Source organism: Neovison vison, chromosome 2 (genome assembly GCF_020171115.1).
Source record: "Neovison vison isolate M4711 chromosome 2, ASM_NN_V1, whole genome shotgun sequence".
NCBI lineage: Eukaryota > Metazoa > Chordata > Mammalia > Carnivora > Mustelidae > Neogale > Neogale vison.
The window spans coordinates 100395140-100419448 of NC_058092.1; the positions used below are offsets into that span (position 1 = coordinate 100395140).

Sequence of the window (24309 nt, forward strand, 5' to 3'; positions counted from 1 at the left end):
AACCTAGGAAATGGTGAAAGATAAAGATGCATGTTTACAATTGTTTCCACACCGGCTCCAGCGCAAGCTGGGCGGAAGATCCCCAGCTCAGGGATCTCCCCCAGTTCTTGCTCCCTATGGAAAATGCTCACTTGGTATATACTCCAACTCATGTTCTAAAGCCCTTAATTGCAATGGTGTGTTTATTCAGTTCAGCAAGTGCTTGTTCAAAGCGCTAGCATTCTTGGCTCAAAATACGGGCTTGCATCATATTTTTCATACATCTGCTGACGGTTCACAATGGCTGGGCCAAGCCTCCATGGTTGTGTCAAATCCTCCTCTCCTCTAGGCCACGCACACTTGGCAGTCTTGGGTCTGAGAATGCCCGAGTCTCTGGGCTGATTGTGTCCCGAGTGAGGAGCTTAAAAAGAGCTGATAGGACAAGAGGCAGATACAGTGGAGAGGCAGAACTTGCCCTGCCCTGGGAGTTTGAAAATGAACACAAAACTCAGCCTATCTCCTGGGACAGCTGACAACAGTGTCACTTGCTCCCTGGGCCTTGGGTTCTTCATCAGAAAACGAGGGAGTGTTCAATTTCTAAGGTTCCATTCAGAATCTCTCCCAAGGGGAAGAAAGAAGCTTTCCCAAGAAAAGGACCTTCCTCTTTAGTCACTTGCTTCTTGACCACAGTTTTTTCCTTCACCTCTTAAAATTCGCCATTGACTCCTGGCAATAAACTTTACTCCTAAAAACACCCCTGAAGACTGCCCAGAAGTGCCCAGACCATAGCACTTGGGGGAGGTGCTGTTGAGAAAAAGCATCAAATTTATCGGGGTAATAGTAAAGCCTTTTCTGATATGCTGAAATTTTTCATTAAATTACGTTTCTTTCAACAAGACTGCAATGAAAAGTGACACACTATCAAGTACCTTGAGAATGGATTGGGATTTGCCTCTGGCAGGGGGGATCCAGGGGTTCAGAAGTGGGGTGGAGGGAGTGTGTGTTCATCTACATGAGGCGTTTCTACAAAAATAATGGCTCTCTGCCTCAGATGCCCCACAGCAGACCTTGGAAGAGCGAGGTCAGGGGAGTAAAAGGCTCTAGTGCAGGTATTCTTGATTACAAAAGAGAAGCATGTAGAAAAATGTGAGGACAGCAGGGCTGGAAGCAACTGCTCTTCCCCCACCAGAACTTCCTTGGTGCTGTGCTGAGAACAAACTTTAGAAGCAGGAAGATGGCTCCCACTAACTGAATGGCTTTCAGGTAAGAAGAAAGTCCCTGAGCCTCCAGTTTCCCACTCTGTAAAATGCAGCTAAAACCCTTTACCCTCCTGACTTATGATGCCGTAAGGGGCTTTTATATGGAAAAGCGCTTTGCAAAGGCAAGGCGACATTAAGATTTTAGTTAACATTTCCTATATTTTTATGCCTTTTCCCCCATGCTGGAATTCAGCTAGAACTTTGAGGTCCTCCTGGAAAGACCTACAGCAATCTTCCAGTGGCCAGATAAACGGCTCTAGAGACAAAGGCAAATGCGTTGATCTGTCGAGGTTATAGTCTTGAATGGAAGAGAAAAAAAAAAAAGATAATTTTACTTAGAAAGGGAGAAAAAGGAGATCAGCTGGTAGGAAAAATCTACATCTCTCAGGCTTCTCCTTTCTACACTTTGTTGCCATTCTTGTTGTACTTTTCCCATTCAGACTGGAGCCCATGGGATGATTAATCTTGAACAGTCTAAGAGATGTTTAGCCAGCAAATGCTTTCTAGGGGTAAGCAGTCATGGGGGCTCTCAGGGCTTGTGAAAGGACCACTTTCTAGAGCCCTGGAGCAGAGCACTGGTAACACACTGTAACTGTCTTTGAATTAGCAGGGTAGGGAACTCTGTTCTGGTCTTGAGGGCTCTTTCCCCAGCAGTCTTGAATCTGAATCCAGGTCACAATTACACTGCTTTTCATGGTCTGGAAGGATGTAACCAAGCCTGATGGTCCCTAGAAGAGATGTTAGCCTTTAACAATGCATTCTTGGGCAAGAGGAAGAGACTCCTGTAAGAAACAGTTATCTTTGAAGAAGTAATAAAAATTTCCCTAATGTTTGTACTGATAATACAGTTGCTAGTTTTTCCTTTTTCACTTCCTTCCTTCCTTCTCTATTTCTTTCAAGCTTTGCACCTTATTTGTCCATGTTAAATTAATACTTAAGAGTTCAGAGGGTCAGCTTTAACTTGCTTAGGAAGTTAATATTTTCCTTATTTCTTGTAGGAATTCCCAGAGACGCATAGAGACTTTCTCCTGCAAATCTTGTGCTTTCCCAGAGTATATCTGACTCCCTGAAAGTATTATTAATAATAATACTTTGCTTTCTCAATGCTGGAGGCCTTCAACCACAGCAGCCTCTGCTAAGAAGCTCTAATAGGAGGGAAGTCCCACAGCACAACCAGGCCCTGCCTCTCTGGGGGTTCTGGAGCTTATCATCACACACCAGGCCCGGAGTCCCTCACAGCACCCAAGGCCGGGCAGGCAAGGGCGCTGCCCTGCCAGGTGGGAGGCACAGAGAGGATCCAGGCAGGTCCTGGAACATCTCCCCATCAAGACAGCCCCGTTTGCTAAAGACAAGCGTTCCTTTGGGCTTCTTGTTTCTTCCCTAAGAACCGAATCCCCCCAAACGGCAAACAGCTTTCTTTCACACAATATCGTGAAAAACTTCACTGGAAGCCCTTTGGGCGGTCGCTGGGGTCACGAAGAGAAGCAGGGGGAGGGCGCTTGGGACCTTTTGCAAGGCCAGCCCAGACCCATTCTTCCTGGGGCCGAGTGGGAAGTGGATCACGCGAGTCCCAGAGCAAAGGAGGCATTTGGGAGGGCAGCGAGAAACTGGGCAGGCCATCTGCAGGTGGGCGCTGGGCTTGGACCGCGAGGGAGGCGGAGTCCCTCAGGCGGGCGCCGGGTGCAATCACACCCTATCCCCCACCCCCACCCCGACTCGATCCTTAATCCCACAGGAGCTCCCTGAAACACTGCAAAGGCCCCTCTGCGGTTTCATTCCACGGCCCGCGGAGATTCGGGGAGCCAGTTCCGAAAGCGTACCCGCACCCACTGCGGACCTCGCATGTCCTGCAAAGCAGGCCGGTGTCACGCAGGACGGCCAGAGGAGGGGCGCGGCAGCCGCACGGCCGCAGAGTCCCTGCGGCCCAGCCAGCCAGCGCGCCCCGCAGTGGCGCGACCGCGGCCTCCCGGGACTTGGGCACGCGCGCCCCGGGTCCCGGCGCCCCCCTGCCTGGAGCCCCGAAGGGCGGCAGCGGGCCAGCCCGGGCCCGGGGGGCGGGGCCTGGGGCGGGGGCGGAGCCAGGCCGGCGGCCGGTGTCAGGTTGCTCCGGTAACGGTGACGTGCTGCGGCGTGGGCGGGGCAAACACGCAGGTTGCATATTTTAGGAAGTGAGGAGGAGGCGCGGGCTTGAGCTGCGGCGGGGTCTGGGGCGCGGAGCAGCGGCGGGAGGAGGCGGACACGTGGCAGCAGCAGCGGTAGCAGCCTCAGCAGCGGCATCGGCCCGAGCCGCCGGCCGGTCTCCCTCCCTCCCGCCCCGCGGCAGCCCTAGCTCCCTCCTCTCCGCTCCCCCGGCCGTGCTAGCTCGGCCGGGAGCTGCTCTCTTCTTTCCTGATTCTCGAGCGACAGGACCCGGCGGCGCGCACAGACCTCCGCCACCATGGGGAAAGGGGTGAGTGTGCGGCAAGTCCGGCGAGGGGGCGCCGGGAGGGAGGAGGAGGAAGAAGAAGTCAGGAGGGCGCCCGCCGCAGCAGGAGGCGGCGGAGGAGGAAGCGGCGCGGCGTGGAACGGGCAGGCAGGGCGGCCGGGCTTAAAAGACGACGCACTCTGGAAACGGAGGGAGCGCAGCAATGGGGGCCGGGAGGGCGGGCGGGGGGAGGGAGCGCCGGGGGGACGGCGGGCCGGGCGGCGGCGCGGGGCTGGCCGCGGACCCCCGGGTCCCGGCGCGCTGCGGGCCGGGGGCTCCTGGAGGCGGCGCTCGGGAGCCGCAGGGCCCGGAGTAGGAGGGCGGACCGCGCGGGGCCGCCCGGGGAAGGAGCTGGCGGCCGCGGCATCCCCGAAGCCGGCTCCCCTCCCCTCCCATCCCCTCCCCCCGCCCGCCCTCACCTCCCATCTCTTGCCTTCCCTTTTCCTTCCGCCCTCAGTGCCCGGAGGAAAGGCGTGCTCCTCCCCTTCCCCTGGGGCGCGCCGCCGGGGCCCCTCCCGGGCTGCCTTCCCACCGCGGCCCGGGTCCGGGCGCCCGCGGGGGCTTCCGACGCGGGGGCGGCCCTGAGGGGGTGAGGCTCCCACTCTTGGTGGCGCTGGGGCTTAGCCAGTTACCCGGAGAGGCGGCCGCCCTCCCCAAAGAGGGGGGGAAAAAACAACAAAAACTGGCTTCCCTTTACTGCGGAGCTGGTCGTGCTGGCTGGTGCCAGAAAGGGTGTGTCTTCACCGCCCTAAGATGGCCTTTAAGGTATACTTTTGAGAGCTTTAATGGGCCGCTTTCCATAAACACTGGATGCGCCCTGGGGCGGCTGGAGTGGTCATTTCCCTGGTGGGGAGGGGTGTGTAGAGTTTTGTTTTATTTTTTGAGGGGTGAGCCTGGAAGGAGGACTGGCTGGCTCTTCAGGGCCTTTGGGTACAATAAACCTGAAAAAGGACTGCCGGGGGCGGGCGGGACGAGGTGGTAGGAGCGCAGACCCGAGGGAGAGAGCGGCTCCCGAAGGAACCAGGGGGTCTCCGGGGCAGGGACGGAGAATCCACGAAGCTCCGGCGAGACCAGAGCCACAGCTCGTTTCTGTGTCTCTGTGCTTCGTAGCTGCGATAACCTGTAGCCACGGCAAAAGACCGAGTATCAGACCCTAACGGAGCCAAAGTCAAGTTGAGAAAAGTTTATACAAGATAACCGCCCCCCACAAAGTATCAATTCATGGTAGAAAATGACCAGGTCTTGAGAACACGGGCAGGAGGAAAGGCGCTCCGTTATCTCCAGGGCTTGCAGGATGCGAGCATCTAGTAGGTCTTTGGAGATTTTCAGGGCTCCGCAGAATGGCGGGAGTGGTGGGGGAAGAGGCCCGGTGTGTTCTTTGGGGATTCTTAATTTTGGGTGTTGAAGGAGGTGATTAGAAAGCCTTGAACCGGATAGGGAGGGTAGGGAGAAGTGGCAGGTACCACCAGTATCTTTTAAAAGCATAGAATAGGGAAGGATGGCCCTGGTTACAAAGCTGGAGGCAAAGAGCTGAGAACCAGCCAGCATACTCCCCACGATATAAAAGTGGGTTAGTGGTCCAAGGCCACACTGACAGACCCTAGGTCATTTCCATAAACAAGACCTTTTAAGCTCACCCCTTTATCTCCCCTCCCTCAAAAAAAGAGAAGAGTTGATATCCTGAGCTGGACATTCCTGCTTGGGGGGTGGGGGGAGGTGTAGTGACTGGGGATATGTACTCAAGGCCTAGGAAGGTGAAGTGACTTGTTCAAGGTCAAATGGTTGGTTAGTGACACACCAGCCTGCCTGATTTCCTGAACAGCCTGTGGCCTCCCCAGCCTGAACACTCACCCACTTAACGTTGCCTTATATGCAGAACTCCAGTGTTATTCTTCATTCAGATGAAAGTGGGGTATTTGTGATAATTGAATTAATGTCTCTAAGAGCTGTTTGAGTAACTAAGTTCTAGCCACTGTTACCTGTCTCTTATAACCAAACCCATGCACAACACCTGGGTTGTGGAGGTTCTGAACTCAGGATGTCTTAGGGATCTTAGTATAAAAAGCAAGTGGCTGCAAACACAAAAATGAATTACAGCTGGTTCCCAGGATGATAGGCTCCTTATCTGCTGGGTCATAGTAAGCGTTTTGGGGGACTCTGGTAAATTGAATATTAAATAGGGGGGAGATGTGTGTTGGTGATTCTCCTGAGATAAAGTCACCCCTTCTGTCCCCAGTGACTTACCGTGATAGTCCAATGTTCTGAAGGATATTTTATGCTGAAATGTTGGGATTTTTCCACATGGGGATTAAAATGTGGGTGGAGTGGTGACTAAAGCCCTCATGATAATTGGTTAACCAGGAAGCCTGTGCTGGCAGCTAATTTTTAAGGTCATTGTTAATTTCTTCCCCTCCTCTTCCCACTGCTTTGGGGGCCTAAGTTTGGATGGTATTTCAGGTGATTTTATTTCTCCTTAAAAATCTAGTTTCTAAGCTCTCGGTAAGAAAATGAAAGATTCAGCTCCTGCTGAATCATTCCTGGATGAAATAGGATTTTGTCCCTTTTTTTTCATATTGGGTGTTGTTGCCAGTGACTTGGCCTAAAGCCACAGCCAGGCCTGCCACCCACAACTAGCTCACCAAAAGGTACACAAAAAAAACTTTCTCTTTTCTCAGGTTTACAGAAGCTGGGGGTGGGAGGGATGTCACCAGGTCCTTCCGTGTGGTTCCCCATTGTTTGAATATTAACTTAGTTACCTGGAAAATAAATCCTAGCTTATGGGTGGTGATTTCAAGAGGAGCCGGGGGAAAAAGATTTCAGGTGAAGGTTGCACAAGGGATACACATGTCAGCAGAAATCCTATGGTGACATTATCAGCTGCCCTTTGGGAGCTCAACTTGAAAGTGTGACTAAATCCCCTCTGGCCGCTATAAAGCGAGTACTTTAGACTGGAAACCTCCGAAGGCAGAGTCCTCAGAGTGGAAAGTTGCCCAGGCCTGGCCTGGAGCAAGTGGAGAGCGGTTACAGGAGGAACTGTTGACCAGCCCGGGGGGGGGGGGGGGGGGGGGGGGGGGGGGGGGGGCCGGACCAGAGGGCTGGCACCAGAGGGCCCAGGTTGCATCACACTCTTTTTGCCTCTGAAGTGTTCAGTGTGTGAGTGTGACAGTTCCCGGCTCAAGGTTCTTTCTGTACCCTGTTCTGAGGGTGTATCCTCTTTTGGTAACTTACTGTTTGTTAATTTGTAGTGTTCTCTGCCAGTAAGTTTGTAACACTCTAGTGACTCACCTTTGGGTGGGAGGGTAAAGAAGGGGGAGGTCTGCATTGTCAACGAGGAGGCTGAGAGGAGGCTAACCCCTGTAACCTCCCTCCCGCACCCTGCAGGGGGGTTAAAAAATTCCGTAAATGCGCATTCAGATGAGAGCTAAAACTGAAGAAAGGTATAGAGGGTGACATTCCTCCCCACCCCCACCCAGCTTCTTGTAAACTTCTGGAAGTGTTACCACTAAGTTGCATTTAAAAGTAAAAAGTGAACCCAGAATTAGAAAGCACAATAGACTTGGTACCCAAACATGCTCCATTCCAGAACTTTTCCAAGTCCTTGTTTCCTGATTATTTTAGCAACAAATTAACGGTTAAGTGACTTTCTGTTCAAAATCAGGCTGTGTTGTCTTAAAGATAATCCAAACTTGGGAATTAGATAAAGGCTTTAACTGTTTGAAGGATTTTGTAGGCAAAAGTAAGAAAAATCAGTTTGTTCATTTAAAAACGAAAAGGTAAAAACAAAACAAAACAAAGATATATGTATATATAATTTTTTTCTTTTTTTTAAAGCCCTTAAGCTTCAGGTTTTCAGCTGGCCCTTTAAGTAGGCTCCTGGCCCTCAGGACCGAATGCAGTCATCTCTGTTCTGTCCAAAGTGAGTGCAGTGCAGGCACCTATCACAGCTATGGTCAGGCTTACCAAGGATTTGGTATGGAGAGAAGATCAGATCTTTATAAACTATAGGTTTCCTGTTCATCGGTTAGTCTTAAGGCCTCCAAAGCCAGACAAGAATTTTTCTTTCACCTGAAAAACATATTAAGGATGGAAAATAATAGGAACTACTATTAATTACCCTCCAAAGGAAGGCCAAGTGGAAGTATCCCTCGACATTGCTGACCTCCTAATTTAACAGCATCTTAGAGCTTTCGTCTACTTTCACTTTTCAAGCAAGGAACTTGACTTTTTTTTTTTTTTTTTAAGTCTTTGTAAGACTTGAAAGAAAAAAGGGGGGGTGGGAGGGCTTGCTTTTCAACCCTCTGTGATGGGAAGGGAGTGTGAACATTTGTGCTGCGGTGCCTTCTAGCTGCCCAGGGCTCTCTGCCAGCTAGCAGGCCAGAAGAAGAAACACGAGTGTCAGATCAGATGGGCTCACAGTAATCAGAGTGGCTGCGTTTGGACAGCATGACGCTGGGCAGAATGTTTCCCCATCCCTGCCAGAGCTGTCCAGTTCTGGGTTACTCTGAAAATACATGGCCAGTAAGCGATAATGCGAAGCAAAGAGAATTTGAAAGCCCACTGGCTATTTTTTTTTTTTTTTTTTTTTAACGCTCTCCTTCGTTTCTGTATTTTTGGAAGAGGAGACGTAACCAAGTCAGGTTTGAACTTTCTCACGTTGCTATGAATTGAGTGTATGAGAGGAAGTGTATTCTTTGGCTGGAATCTCAGAGAGACTGTTCTTTGCATATGACTCACCTCATTAGTTGTGCTGAAATCTGTTGTCAGGAATCCACAAGAAGTTCTTCACATTTATTTGACTGATGTTTGGGTAGCAAATTCGATCAGCGAGAAGAGAGCCCCCATCCATCCACCCGCCCTCCCACCCTGCAGTTTTTCTCTTGGGTTTCATTTGCATCCTGAGCCTTGGGAATTGGGGCCAGTACACCTCATTCCTTACTTCCTTTGTGACTCTACAATGAATTATATCTGAATGTTAATTATCTCTGAATCTGGTTTTATGCAAACTCTACTGAGTAACAACTGTTCGGTGTTTTCTAGTAGTGACCCCAAGCGTTGGTTCGTGGCGGCTGGTGCTTTGTCTTTGGGGCTTGTATTGTTGGGGGCCTGAAAGTGGAGAGTGCCAGTTGTGGGGATCAGTGGGTCTTGGTGTCGGATTTATCTTTCCAGGCTGTCATCGTGGCCAAGGCCCTTGGGCACTTTGGGGCGATATCCTTTTCTGTTTTTCTTACATCTTCCACATGATCCTTCCGTGGGGCCATATTGGTTTTATTGTTTCAGTTCGGGTGACCTGCGTCTGGAGCCTTGTGCTGCCTTTGTCCTCTTCAGCCTGCCAGCTGGTTTACTTTGTACCCTACACTTCGTGTACCAACTGAGGAATGATGACTGGGAATTTATTCAGTCCCCTTGGAACGCTGGTGCCAGCTAGTATTCCTTGTCTCTCAAACTGACAGCATCTTTTGAGTAGCACTAGCCAAAGAGTGTTCTGTAAAATGAGAAAAGGGGTGAGGTGGGCAGCGGATAGAAGGAACAGGCAGAAAGTTTTAACTCTTCATAACCCGGTGCCTAATGATGGAGGTTAACTGAGTTAATTAACCCCAGTGAAAAAACAGGCTTGGGTTTTGTTTTGTTTTCTTTTCAATCACTGAAGGAACTAAGAATATTAGAACTAAGAATTTTAAAAGAGGTAAATCTAAGAGTAAATCTAAAGTATATAGATCGTTTAGACATTCTACAATATTTTTTTGATTATGGGTGTACACTGTTGCAGGTTGGGCGGGCCCGCAAGCTCCTTAAGAATTTCCTTAAGATATTGGGGAGGAAGGTTATGCCTAGTTTGTTTGGGCGGCTGAGGGAGCCTGCTGGCTGGAGCTGGAGCTGGGTTCTCCCCACGCCCAGCTGGGTGGGCTACAGTCCAAGTATGGGGGTCCTGAGCTGGTCTCATGAAGGGACCCATTGCTCTGACTTTGCTTCATGACCTTCTCCAGCCTGCTGCATGTTCAGGTGAGTGATGAGGAATATGAAGGCGTAGCGTGGTGGTCCCCTGGGTCACCTCCTGCAGAAGAAGGCAATTCATTCTTTAACTGCCCTAAATGCTGCTCCAGGCACAGAGCAGCTGCAGTATTCAGGCAGTGTGTGTCCTCCCTCAACGCCCGCCACGGCCACCTCAGAGCCCTGGGTCCCCAGCTAGAAAATTCCTTGCACGTAAACTAAACCACTTAGTCATTTAGGCACAACTGGGGTTGTAATGAACTGGGCTTGATCATTTCTGATACTTTAAGTTTTAACTGATGAGATTTTAAAAAATACCCTGAATGGGTTGTTTTTTTAAGGTTAAAAGGGGTTTTCATAGGAGGCGAGGAATGGCAGTAATTTATATGTTAATTAAAACCCAGTTCTATAATAACCATGGTCCTGTGCTTTGCAGAGTACCTCTAAGTACACCGTTGTGTTTGAGCATGATTTAATAATGCACGATCCCAGGAAGATGGGACAAGCCCATGCCCCCCCCCTTTTCCCCCCACATGATGGAAGGCATAGCGCCCCTTCTGGCCCCTCTTGCTGGTCCAAAGCTTTATTGGTTTGTGTGTAGGCTTGGGTTTTAGGTGTTTTGTTTTCAGCAGCCCCTTGATGAATCAGATGGTCAGAATGCCTTCTGGACTCTTCAGTCATCACACCAAATGTTACTGCCATCCGGAGGGACAGGCAGCTGAGGCTGACTGTTGAGGGTCCCGCAGCCATCCAGGATGGCGGAGGGGTGGGGGGGTGGCTTACCTCAACCATGACAGCCATGCCAGCTGAAAGGGCGTGGATGTCCAGTGCTTCCCAGTAGCCCAGAGACAGCTTCAGCAGTTCTAGAAGTCTGAAGCTCATGGAACTCCCGGCTGTCCCCAGGGTCATCTGTTGCTGTGGTGGGACAGGTCCCCTCTTTAGGCTTTTCGTTACTGACAGAGACAAAGGAGCACATCTAGGGGGTGGTCCATGTTTTTACATGAGTGAACCTCATTACTTGTGTTCACCTTGGTTTCTCTTGTCGGGAGTTTTCTCTTCCCATGTCCTGGGTACCTTTTCCCACTGCCCAGATCCAACAGTAGCAGAATTCCTTAGGGCATCTTTGGGAGAATGGAATCCCTGGGAAGCACAGGATGAAGTAAGGACCCATTTTCAGCCGTGTCACACTGGGCACGCCCCTGCCCTCCTTGTGACCTCCCGCTTCCTAAATTAGCAATGGAAAAAACACACACACAAACCAGAACCTAACTTACTTCATCATTTTCACTAGTCAGTGTCCCATTTATGTGGGGCCTCATGGGAACCTTGAGCTTCCCATTGTATCCTCCCTCAGAGACCTTGGGGTGTGTGTGTGGGGGGGGGTGCCATTGCAGGGAGCATGGTGGGTGTAGGAGAAGTGATCTGAGTTTTCTAATTGAAGAAGTAAGAATGTGTGCCCACTGCTCAGAACCTGCAGGAAAGGTTCTTGTAGTCAATTGGGGAAACCATGTTTCTCTCATTTTTCCCAAATGTTTTTAAAGGAAATAATAAAGAAAATGCTGTCTCACCCAATTTTTAGCATTGTTCCCCATCCTACCCTACACTCCCTCTACCCCAAACACACAAACACACATATTTTTCTGCTTCAAATCTATGATAATCGAGTCTTAATGGAGACTTAAGAAATAATTCGTTTCTGTCACAATAAGTGGATATTAAATCATTGTTTTACTTGTAGGGAAGAACTGAATTGTAAATGACTTCTTGTCTTCTGGACAAACATTGCCCATTGAAAAAATTAAGATCTTTTTTTTGTTGTTTTTGTTTTTTAAAGATTTTATTTATTTATTTGACAGAGAGATATCACAAGTAGGCATAGAGGCAGGCAGAGAGAGAGAGAGGAGGAAGCAGGCTCCCTGCTGAGCAGAGAGCATGATGCGGGACTCGATCCCAGGACCCTGAGATCATGACCTGAGCCGAAGGCAGCGGCTTAACCCACCGAGCCACCCAGGTGCCCCCCAAAAATTAAGATCTTAAAGGAGAAGAAATTCCACATATTAATACTTGCCATGTCTCTCTCACAGAAGTCCTCATTTAAAACTCGGCCTTATATAGCATGAATTGATGAGGAGGGAGGATGGGAGGAGCTATTAGGAAGTCAAACTCCCAGCCAGCTTAACCATTGATAACTGAGTCTGCAGGCAGGATACTTTCCTGCAAATGGGGATACAACTTTGGAGCCTGTCCAGGGCCTCTCACTCTTAATCATTCTCTCCCCCTTTTTTGGAGTGGAAAATACTGAAAGTCTGAGCATCAAGCCTATAGGTGGTGAGGCAGAGGGATTTTTTAAATCTGGTTTTCACATATATAAATTGAACTTGAATTAATGATATCTTGCTTAAAAGAGAAATTGTGAACTCTTGTTTTAAAAGTCAATACAAACTGACCACATAGTCTTTTTTAGAGATTCCCCGGTCAATGCCTTTAAAATGATTTTTAAGTGATGTGCTTTCCCATTAAATACGGCAAAGAAAGCCACTTCAGGCTGTGGTTCTTGTCTGGTGGAAGCCCTGTCCTTTCTTTCTGTTTTATTTGTGTGTTTGCTTTCAGTGTGTGATTATTTTCCATTTTAACACTGGCACGGAGGGCTCTCTGCAAAGAGGCACTTACAAATGTGGTTGCTCCACAGTGGAGAGAATTTCAAGAATGTTGACTATCTTTAGACCTGCTTCATTCTTAACAGATAAGATAGAAACAAAAGAACTCCACTCTGGTGGGAGAAGTTAGTCAAGGAACACTGCAGAAGGAACCACAGGAGTTGAACAAGCATGAATAATAAAAATGTCTCTGCTTGTGGGCCGCACCAACTCATTTGGGGCAGGATTTCTCTTTAGAGTCTTAAGAGAGGATGTTTCCCAGAGTCAAGTGAGTGTTGTATTTTATTTGCAGCCGTCTTGGCTGTGACTGAGATACACCCGTGTCCTTTTTGTTGTTGTTTTCTTTTTTTTTTTTTTTTTATAAGCACAGTAAAATTTGGATCTGGACACAGGTTCTCAGTTCATTGCTTTCATCGCTAGCCCTGCACTTCTGCTAGTTGGAAGTGAGTAAGGGAAAGCTACAAGATAATGGAGCAGTAGCACCACAGAGCATCCGTTTTAAGAAAAATGCTGCTCTCTCCTTCCCCTGCTCCCTCTAAGGTGACAGTTACGGGAGGCAGTTTGTGGAGTGGGGGTGTCTGGAGAGAAGGCGTCTTCTGGGCTGACCAAGTTCTGAAGCACCAAGTTCAGGCTTTGTCTAGATAACCTCCAGCATTTTAAACGGAGTGGGGGGGGGTAATGTGGAACACTCTAAATTTAAACTATAGAATCACCATTTTCTCTAAAAATTGTTCCAGTTTTCACGAGGGCGTAGGTGGATCCTGTGAATTGTGTGATAATGCACATGCTTTCCTCCACCCTGCTTATGTCAAAACATTTCCAGGGACTTTTCATTTGGGGGCTTTATTTTCAGGATGTAGACTGGGGAGAGGACTTTTTTCTCTCTCTCTCTCTCTTTTATTTAAATAACTTTAAGTATTCTTAGGCTAACTTCTTTTTTTATATGTAAGAAAAGATGAACAGGTCACTATTCTTATGTAAGACCTAAAAAAAATTAAATTGGATCTTTAATGGCTTCTTGGCAAGGCTGAGAATTTAAACATAATGATAAAAGTGACTTGCATCTAAGGGTTTTGTTTAATTGGTTCTCCCAAAAACGCTCCGTGGAGGTAGGCACAGTGATTCTCTCCATGCTAGGGAGGAAAAAGCAGAAGCCTGAGAGTCAGGGACTCACCCGAGGATAGAGAGCAGGAGTCTACCTTGAACTTGGCTGGTTCAGAACACAGAGGCATCAGCACCCCAGTTACTAATGTCAAGATGGTTGCATTCTCTCACTGGGGTGGATGGAAGGGGGTGGTGCAGAGATTTCGGCTGCACCACCCTCTCCCTGCTCACCACAAATGGAAGTACCTGGCGGGACCCTTCTGTGGCTCCCGTGACTTCTCCCCTGGTCTTCATTCCCTTGGGTGCAGGTGGCGTGTCGTGCATGCACAGTACTTACAGTCGTGGTCGCTCTTGTTCAGTTTGTGGTTTGTGCACCTACATTCCCGTGCGTTTCCACGAGTACTGTCTTGTTGTTGGCCGTCCTAAAACCTGTTGAAATCCCCTGCTCCAGAATCTCCCGTGTGTTCATCATACACAGCCTCGCCTCTCCCACATCTCCTGTAGGTCGGACGAGATAAATATGAACCCGCAGCCGTTTCAGAGCACGGCGACAAGAAGAAGGCCAAGAAAGAGCGGGATATGGATGAACTGAAGAAAGAAGTTTCTATGGTGAGTATTAGGAGGCAGGTTGCTTTCTGTTTTCCTTGTTAAGTTAATTGAACCCTATCTGTTGGGTGTTCGATAGCCACCCACCCACTGCCCCCTGAATCCTTCAGTCAGAGGCTTTATTTGAAAAGTGAAGCCATGACTGTGGTTGTTTCTACAGACCTTACCAAGCCGTAGAGGTCAATATGGAACATTTTCACTTTCCAGGCTGTTGGAGCATTGGGAAGGTTATCCACCGCCCTGGCATAACCAAAGGTCCACAGAAGGAACTGTGGTTGATATCAGGGGGGCCTCCACTTTTCTCTGTTTCTGGATGATAGCAGACCGAGGGGAGACCTCGAGCCCCTCCAGCTGTGGAGGCTTCCGCCGACACAGCCTGTCTAGAACGTGCTGGTCATCCGAGAAGGCCGGCAAGCTTTCTGTCCAGTGCCGAGACTCCTGGGCCTTCCTGAAGCCATGGAGGGTCGCAAGGGGCTTGTCCCACAGCTTCCACCATCCTCCGGGGCGGGCTCTCGGCACAGGGCTGTATGGCTGCCAAGCCACTGGGGATCGGTGAGAGGTCTCCCGCATTGCAAGGGAAGGAAAGCCTGTTAGCTGAGCTGAGTCATTACCTGCCAGGAGTGACATTAATGCTTTCCTCCGACCTTTTTTTTTTTTTTGTGGAACAGTGTTTAATTCTTTGATTTTCTGTTTCCCCTTAGGATGACCATAAACTTAGCCTTGACGAACTTCATCGCAAATACGGAACAGACCTGAGTCGAGTATGTTGTCATGTCTCGCTCGTATGGGATCATTCCCTGGGGCCTCTCTCCCATGTCACAGACCTAAGCCTGGAGCCTCTGGGAGGAGTAGGGTGACAGGCACCCTCTGAGTATCCCTTGTGCCCCAGGTGACGCTCAGGCGTTTGGATTCTTCTTTAGTATTTTCTTGGCTCCTGACACTTTGAAAGGGGACATTATCGTCCCCGTTTTATAACAGGTGAGATCTAACCAGGGGAAGCATCCGGGTTTGAAATGGAGTGGCTCCACAGCGGCGCTCCTTCCCTGACCTTTCGATTACAGATCTTTGTCCCTGTTCTTCCGCGTTCATGACATGAAGTTGAATGTTTGAGTGAGATGAATCTTCAGCACTTCAGTTTTTGCACTTTTGCCATTTAGCTCCATTGCTCCAGAACCGTGGCTATTCTAGTATTCATCCAAAACTTGTCTTTTTACCCCATTTAAAGTAATCTTTCCGCAAAGCCTGTGTTGGGGGTCCTTGTAACCTGGTGTTAAATTTGCCGCACGAATGACATAAAAGTAAACAGTCGGGGAAGGGTGCAGTTTGTTATTTCTGTGCAAAATGTAAAAACTCTGGGGATTCACATGGGTGCCAGCCACCGTGCACCCATTATTTCAACGCATCCTCAAGAAGTTGTCAGCAGCGCTGCTGGCATGGGTGCCCTGCGCTCGGAGGGGAGGCCTGACTCCCTGACGGAGCTGCCGCTCACTGTTGGGCGGCTGAGCCCGTGTTCTCCCTTGTAGTGATGCCTGGGAAGGGGGCCTCAGGAGAGTGAGGGTAGCCCCGGCCTCCGTGCCCGGCACGCACGGAGCGCTCGGATGGTGGGTGTCCATTACTCTGCCCTGGGGTTCCGCCAGGAACTTGAGGGAGGGTCCCAGCCAAGTCCTCACTTTCTCTTAACTGCCTGGCTTTCATCTCCCTATTCTTCATACTCCTTAGGTAACTCCAATATTTAAAATAACATGAATACAAATTCTTTATTAATAGATACTTTGGGCAGACATAGGTTTTGTCTTCTCCCCCCCACCCCACCCCGCTTGGGTATTTTGATAATACAAAAGTAATCGCATTTTCTTCCCCTTATCATAGGAGCCTTGTATCTACCGTGTGCCATCCACATATCTTGGTTTTAAGGCCCATTTAGAGCAGCACGAGGCTTTAGTGCAGTGAGGTTTTTTCAGTGAATACTTTGAAGCTGGCAGGTTCCTGGGGGTGGGCTGGAATGTGCACCTGTGTGAACCCTCCCAGCCAGACCGTCCTTTTAGTTACCATTCACAGGATAGACTTCTATACTGAAACCTTAGCTATTAAACCATTCCTACAGAGGCTGGATTCCTACAGAGAAGGTTTTTCTCTTTTTTTGATGCCTACAGAGGGTTTCTTCCTTCCCGTCCCTGACAGATTGAGTATGCAAAAGAACCCAAAGCTCTTAATTTGCAAAACTGAATCAATGAGTTAACACTGCTGTATCTTTTTGGTAAAAATACCATTTGGCCTGTGTCCCTTACCTAACTTAGATCAGACTGGATGCAGATCTATCCATGGATCAACGTAAAACGAGTCTTGGGTGTCGTAGGATCCTCAGGAAGTTTGGACAGCTGTGTGCCTGGACCAGGAGAGGGTCCTTATCAGAACTTGCCAGGTTTTCTAGGTTCTCTAGCTTGGGGGATTTTGTTTCTTCCCAAACCCATTACTGGGGCTCTCAAGCCACCAGGTAGATATATGCGCTTGTACGTTCTGGGGCAGTGTGTCTAACTTCCATTCCTCTGCTTCTCAGGGCTTGACAACTGCTCGAGCTGCAGAGATCCTGGCTCGAGACGGCCCCAATGCTCTCACCCCGCCTCCCACCACTCCCGAATGGGTCAAGTTCTGTCGGCAGCTCTTTGGGGGTTTCTCGATGTTACTGTGGATCGGAGCAATTCTTTGTTTCTTAGCTTACGGCATCCAGGCTGCCACGGAAGAGGAACCTCAAAATGATAATGTGAGTTCTGTAGCTCCTCATTTAGATTACTAAGTATGCATGAGGTATCCTTCTCGTCCTTGCCACTCCCTTGTTTTCCACTGGTTACCACTGGTTAGCTGATCATCTTAAACAGGAGGGAGAGGGCCACCTGGGTGGCTCAGTTGGTTAAGCATCCACCCGACTCTTGATTTCCACTTAAGTCATGACCTCAGGGCCATGAGATCATGTACTGGGCTCCATGCTCAGCAAGGAGCCTGCTTAGGATTCTCTCCCTCTCTCACAGAAGTCTTTAGAAGCAAACAAACACGAGGGAAAGCAGTGTTAGCAACTATGGCCTTCAAGGCCCATCCATTCTTTCTTCTTCGTTTCCAGTTTGTCTCTCCATCTCCCACCTTCTAGATGCTCTTCAAAGCTGGACATCACTGCACATGTGGCTGCAGTGAACAGGCAGCTCTGTGCAGGTCCTGGCCCGGGACCAGCTGCCATGTACACCGCAGAGCACGGCTTTTATTGTTGGCCCATAACACACATCCTGAAGCGTTTGGTAGCCCCTCTTCGGATGTCACAAGTTGTTTTGAAAAGATCTTTATTTTATTTTATTTATATTAGGTTTTTTTTTTTTTTTTACTTGTTTATTTATTTGTCAGAGATCACAAGTAGGCAGAGAGGCAAGCAGGTGAGGGCGGGTGCAGGCTCCCTGCTGAGCAGAGAGCCCGACTCCAGACTCGATCCCAGGGCCCTGAGATCATGACCTGAGCCGAAGGCAGAGGCTTAACCTACTGAGCCACCCAGGCACCTCAAAAGATCTTTATTTTAATAAGGTGGGAGAAACTGATTCATGTAGAACATTTCAAAAGTCAGTCAAGGTGTTGTGACCAAGTGTCCCTGGGACCCCCATTTCTGGCCCGCCTGTACTCAGTCTCTAGGAAGATAAATCTGAAGACACTAGCTCTGTATTTCTGAAGCCTTGACCTGTTAAAAATTTGGTTTTTATTTGGCCAAAAGTGAATGGTCCCAGCTCCTTACTACAAGCCTGCGGCTCTAACTTGTTTGTTCCCTTCCAGCTTTATCTTGGTGTGGTACTGTCAGCTGTCGTCATCATAACTGGTTGTTTCTCCTACTATCAAGAAGCTAAAAGTTCCAAGATCATGGAATCCTTCAAAAACATGGTCCCCCAGGTACCGATTGCTTTGCCCTCTCCATTGAGACCCCCGGGGATGAGAGCTAGTGTGGAGCTAAGGTTTCTGAGTTGATGGGAGCAGGAGGGCCACCTCGCAGAATACCCAACAAGCTTTTGTAACTTGTATAAATAGATCAATAATCTCCTTGTCGTGTACTTGTATAATTCATATTAGAGATCCCTTTGGAGTGGCTTTCTTGTTTCAACACTGTCCAGTCCTTGTTGGCAGCCTCTTTTCTCTGATTGAATAATGTAAACTGTTCTCTCCCAAAGCAAGCCCTGGTGATTCGAAATGGTGAAAAAATGAGCATTAACGCAGAGGAAGTTGTAGTTGGGGATCTGGTGGAAGTGAAAGGAGGGGACCGAATTCCTGCTGACCTCAGAATCATCTCTGCCAACGGCTGCAAGGTGGGTTCGGCGGGGTCCCCAGGGCTTAGGCGGAGTGCGCAGGGCAGCCCGGCGTGTGTTCACACAGCCCTCTTACTTGTCTCACGGACAGGTGGACAACTCCTCACTCACTGGTGAATCAGAGCCCCAGACTAGGTCTCCAGACTTCACAAATGAAAACCCCCTGGAAACGAGGAACATTGCCTTCTTTTCAACCAACTGTGTGGAAGGTAAGCAGACCATTTTAAGGCACTGTTGTGTTCACAGCGTGCTGTTTATCTTGGGCATTAATAACAAAAACCAGAAACGCAATTCCTGTTCTGGTTTTGTTGGCCTTTTGTCTGACTGCTGTGGTCAAGAACAGCAGATGCGGTTCACTCATTGGCAGGAAGGCTCTGGAAGCCTGGGGGCTGGCTGGCTGGCTGTCCTCACCTCCACCTCCCACACGCCTCTACCGTTGGGCGTGCTGACCTGGCAGTGGCCTTGGGAGCTGCTGTCCTGCTCCTGGATATAATGCCCTTCACCAGAGTCTCCGTGCTGTGAAACTGCATAACCCACCAAAGAGCTGGCCCTTGGAAACGTGTAGTTTTGTCTCTTTTAACTGCGACAGGTAATCGTCCAAATCTGTGACTTCTTTGATGAAACATGGTACAATTCCCCCTCCCTCCTTTTTTAAGGTACCGCGCGTGGCATTGTCGTGTACACCGGGGATCGCACCGTGATGGGGAGAATTGCCACACTTGCTTCCGGGCTGGAAGGAGGACAGACTCCCATTGCTGCTGAAATTGAGCATTTTATCCATCTCATCACGGGTGTGGCCGTGTTCCTAGGTGTGTCCTTCTTTATCCTTTCTCTTATCCTTGAGTACACCTGGCTCGAGGCCGTCATCTTTCTCATCGGCATCATCGTCGCCAACGTGCCCGAAGGTCTGCTGGCCACTGTCACGGTAAGCCGCTCGGGGAAAACCGCGCACACTCTTCCATCAGCTGGCACCTGAGAGCCGCCCCTCCCCCCAAGTGGCCGCTGATTCAGGGTTGATCGCCACGTGCTTGTGCGTGGTAGGGTTAGATAGCAGGGAGGCGTGGCGTGTTTTTTACATGGAAGATAGTAACCCCAAAGCCTAAATAGGCCAAAGTCTTGATCTTACTTGATCACATGATCCACAGCAGTATAACAGAGGAGGACAGTTAGGGGGGTGAGCAGGGGCACTATAATTCAGTAAATCCTGGCTATTTTCACATTTCTTAATCTGTTGCTTTATGGGAAGCGGGGAGCCCTCTATACATGTTCCCATTATTATTCAGACTTCAGAGGATGGCCAGAGAGGTTTAATTTTAGACCAGCATCTTTCATATTAGGAAGTACCCAGAGTTTCTATAGAATTCCATTCTTGTTGAGATTGAAATAATCTGGTTCCTAATGGTTTTTAGGTATGTCTGACCCTTACTGCCAAACGCATGGCAAGGAAAAACTGCTTAGTGAAGAACTTAGAAGCCGTGGAGACCTTGGGGTCCACATCTACCATCTGCTCGGATAAAACTGGAACTCTGACTCAGAACCGGATGACAGTGGCCCACATGTGGTTCGACAATCAAATCCATGAAGCCGACACGACAGAGAATCAGAGTGGTAAGGCCCAGGCCCACCCCACACCATAGCCTCACCTCATGTGGCCCTTTTTTTTTTTTTTTTAAAGTTCTTGTTTTTGTTTTTTATCATTTGGTAAGGAGTTAAGGGAATGGGTTTGAGATTTCTCTTGACTTTGCCCTGAAACCTGACTAGTTTCATTAGTTGGGAAATGAGATGAAACATTTACCTTTTTATGGGATGTTAACACAAAGGTAATGCATTGTTTTTCTTTTTTTTTTTTTTTTCCTGCCCCCGCCAGGTGTCTCATTTGACAAGAGTTCAGCCACCTGGCTCGCTTTGTCCAGAATTGCGGGCCTCTGTAACAGGGCGGTGTTTCAGGCAAACCAGGAAAATCTACCTATCCTTAAGGTATGCTCAGAAGTTCCTGTTTACTGTTAGGCCACCGTGTGGGGGTGTAGGTACCCCACAAGAACCACCACCTGAGTGTTTCCTTCAGAAAGCATGTGCCCTCTGGGTTCAGTAAGGGGATTGCTCCTCATGGGACACCCTCCTTGTGAAGTGTTGTCTGGGGATCCCAAAGCCCTGAGGGTTACCTTCAGTCTGCAGAGGTTCAAGAAGAGGGACTTTGCTCTAAGAACTGACCAGAAGTGGGAAGCAGTCTTTACTGTGAGAAACCGAATGAGTAAAAACCCAGTTTTGCCACTCTGAGTATGATCTCTGCTAACCTAGCAGACAGTGAGGGCTGCTTTTGTGACTCGATAATCGTATTTGCATATTAGGATACAGTAGATTCCAGTAAATCCCTTAAGCCATTTATTTTCTTAAAATAGCCCAGCTATTTCTCTTATCTTATTTGTTCTCCGCTTGCTTACTAATGATGCAAAAATAAGCTCAGGCTCATGGAATTCATGTGAAATGCGAAATGACTGAGGTTTCACTGTGCTGCCTGTGGAGACAATCTTGGAAAGGTCATAGCTGCACAGGGTTGTTGAGGCTGCGGAAGACGTGTGAAGAGGCCCTCTGGGCTCCTGTTCTCAGCAGGGCTGCTGGGGGTGGTTCTGGGTAGAGACCAGGCTGTCTGAGAGAAGGCAGGCGCACTTAGATGGAACTGAGAGGGCTTCTCCTGGGAAGATGGGGCCCCTGTATCCTTTGAAGGAGGCATTCTTGGCATTGAATTAATGTTGATTAGAGGAAGATATTGTTTATCCTGGGATAGAACTTGAGATGCCTGCTTTCATGTATTTCCTTACCTCAAAGTGGAAATTTCTAGGTTTTCAGTATAGGATGTAATAGGTTTCAGATCTTTCCCCACTTAAAAGTGCCAGAGAGGGAGCATGGCCTGTATTTGACTATTTCAGGGGACGGGGCCGAGTCAGTGGCATTATTACTGTCCCTCCTCCACCCCCCCCGCAACAAAAGGCATACTGCTCTACTGGCCTTTGTTAAAAATGATCCCACTGATTCCACATTCCTTGACAAACCTAACCACCTTTCTTATTAAATGGGGCTACTGTGTTTGTGAGCATTAATCTTTTCATCTGCCTGTGCAGTCTTAAAGCAGTTGGAGTTCGCAAGTGTTTATATAAAAGTTGGCTACACCTAAAAATGTTCTTAGTGGGTCCCAGTATATCACACAGAAGAGAAGTATGTGTTACCTTGAGTGTGGGCTTTAACTTAAAATGTTAGCTGATTATATGACTGTTGGAGCTAATAATAGCTTTCCATTCACACCATTCAGGCCAAGATAATTTTGCACAGTTGAATAATGTTTAAAGCCCTCTATTTTGCCCTTGACACAAACAGTATGCCCTCAGTCCTGGGAACTGAAGGGATTTTCTTCTAAGTTGTAGGTGCTCTAAATATTTGGACTCTCACTTGGTATTTTCAGGTTTACAACCAGGAGTCCATCCTTCGGAATAGTGTTGGCTTTGAGACCTTGCAACAGGGGAAGATTTTTAAAAAACAAAACAAACAAACAAAAAACAGGCTAAAGTAGGTTAGAAGAGTGTGTTATGCTCCTCTCAAGGGTGGGTAACCCCTTCAGGCACCCCCCTTCTACTGGGAGCTGGAACTGGGGTGGGGCAGGAGGGCAGATAGGAAAAGGCTGGGGTGTGTCTGAGCAGAGGGAGGCTGGTCCCTGCCGCCACCACTGCTTCCCCCTCGCCTGCCCTGTCCTCCACCTCGAGCAAGCGCGGAGGACATCCGCAGAACTCTGCAGGTGTTTACAGTGGTGCGCTGCAGGCTTACTCACAGGTGACATCTCTGTGCACAGCGGGCAGTGGCAGGCGACGCCTCGGAGTCCGCGCTCTTGAAATGCATCGAGCTGTGCTGCGGCTCTGTGAAGGAGATGAGAGAGCGATACGCCAAGATCGTGGAGATACCCTTCAACTCCACCAACAAGTACCAGGTGGCCTAGCGGTGGTACCGGCAGCCCAGGGGGCAGGCAGGGAGGGCTGGAAGCCAGAAGGAGAGCTGTTTGCCCATTTGAAATGTTAGAAGCTTAAATGGCTTCAAAAAATGAATTCTCCCAGCTTTCTGTGAGCTTTTACATTTGACCCTGAATTAGGTATAGAAAATGCTAATTTGTGTTTCGGTAGGAAAAACAAACCCTCTCCTAACATGTTGGGGCCTTCTGGTGTACTTATGGTTTGGAGAGGGGTTGTGGGGAGGGGGCCAGGCATCCACGTAGGGGCTGTCCTTTTGTTCCCAGTTTCCCTTCAGGAAAGGTTTCCGTAGGAACACAGGCCAGGGATTTAGGGCGACATCGCCGTTCTGGTTTTTCAGGTAGCATTCAAAGTATGCTACAAGGTGTGGGACACCAAAGTTAAGAAGTAGGGGACCTGGGTAGGTTGTCCTGACCCTCTCCAGCTGTAGGTGAGCTGAGCTCCCTGCAGCCACCGGTGTTCACGTCTCCACCGTCCTTTACAGCTGTCCATCCACAAGAACCCCAACACGTCTGAGCCCCGACACCTGTTGGTGATGAAGGGTGCCCCGGAAAGGATCTTGGACCGCTGCAGCTCCATCCTCCTGCACGGCAAAGAGCAGCCCCTGGATGAGGAGCTGAAGGATGCCTTCCAGAATGCCTACCTGGAGCTCGGCGGCCTCGGAGAGCGTGTGCTAGGTACGGACGTGGACAGCCAGCCGCACGGCTGTTGGTCTGGTCCGCCTCTGCAGTGTCCTGACCTCCCCTGAGCCTTTCCAGAAGATTCCTCCTCCTCCTCCTCGATCTGTTCCGCTATTCTGAAAATAGGAAGGGCTGGAGAGATGTTTGGTGTGTTGGGGGCCTCGGAGCAACAAAACCCTGTTGGTTTGCTTCCAATTCGTACTTAGACCTTTGGTCTCAGGCTGGTCAGTTCTGTTTGCCTGGGAAAAGATAAAAAGGGAAGAGCTTTATTACCAAACCTTTGTTGCTAGGACTATGACCTACAAACTTAATGAAATTAAAATTAATGCCTAGAGTAAAATCATTTCCTGACTGACCCAACTGTTGTGAATTTACACTGGACCATACGTGTCTGCTCACAAATGATGTTGGCAGCAAACTTTTCATCTAGAGAGCCACCTGTCCTTCCGAGTAGGTCAGCGAGGGCAGATGAGAAGTATGTTGCACTCATTGTACGATGTAATTGAGAAAGAGACATTTTCACTCTTTTGGGGGTGGACAGGTACAAAGCCATCATTGATGTATTCCTGTTCCGCTTAGCTTAGTAACTCAGAATTGATTGCCTGGGCCTGTCCTCTGGTTCCCTCATCCGATCTGAGGTATCTCTCTTATAAGTCTCTCTTCACTGAAAAATCACTGTCCAGTGTTGTTTCCCCATTCCCTGTGTCTGCGGGCCCAGAGTAGAAGTGTTCTCTCTTCCTCGAACCTACTTGCCACCTCCTACCACTTTAAGGAACATTGTAACCTTCATACCACATTGCGGGAGCCTCTGGAATGTCCTGATCTTGCAGGAGTGATACTGTGTGATAAGCACCTCGGGCAGAATGTGTCTGCTGCGTATTTATCCTCAGCTTGGCTGGCAGGCTGGACCTTGCTGGTGGGCAGTGATGTATTGTGGTTAGATGAACAGCAAGCAGAGATGGGAGCTCAATTTTTCTAAAGAAAGAAGCAGAGACCAATAATTACATGATTTGCCCAATACAAGCACCTGAGTGGCAGGTCTAGAACCCTGCAGTCCCAGTGCCTAGCAGTCCTGTCCTTGTCCGTCTTCTCTGCGCTGGACAGGGTGCTTCCGCTGAGGTTTGGTCATGGCCTCTGTCATTTGCACGTTTTTTCTGACTCCGTAGCATCTGTACCTGTTAAATAAAACCTCACGGCTTTAAAACTCGAAACAATATTCTAAACTCCG

At 49.0% G+C, this 24309-nt stretch overlaps 1 protein-coding gene across 1 annotated transcript in view; it reads left to right on the forward strand.

Moving 5' to 3' along the window:
• Window positions 1-3457: 3457 nt before the first annotated feature.
• The window catches only part of ATP1A1 (ATPase Na+/K+ transporting subunit alpha 1), a 29016-nt gene continuing 8164 nt past the window's right edge, over window positions 3458-24309 (forward strand). Inside the window, exons 1-12 of the mRNA XM_044238992.1 lie at window positions 3458-3687; window positions 13956-14060; window positions 14759-14818; window positions 16615-16818; window positions 17865-17978; window positions 18254-18388; window positions 18480-18597; window positions 19045-19313; window positions 19798-19996; window positions 20256-20365; window positions 22230-22364; window positions 22886-23078. Coding sequence (XP_044094927.1) covers window positions 3676-3687; window positions 13956-14060; window positions 14759-14818; window positions 16615-16818; window positions 17865-17978; window positions 18254-18388; window positions 18480-18597; window positions 19045-19313; window positions 19798-19996; window positions 20256-20365; window positions 22230-22364; window positions 22886-23078 — 1654 coding nt within the window. The 5' untranslated portion in view covers window positions 3458-3675. The remainder of the gene's footprint in view (window positions 3688-13955; window positions 14061-14758; window positions 14819-16614; window positions 16819-17864; window positions 17979-18253; window positions 18389-18479; window positions 18598-19044; window positions 19314-19797; window positions 19997-20255; window positions 20366-22229; window positions 22365-22885; window positions 23079-24309) is intronic.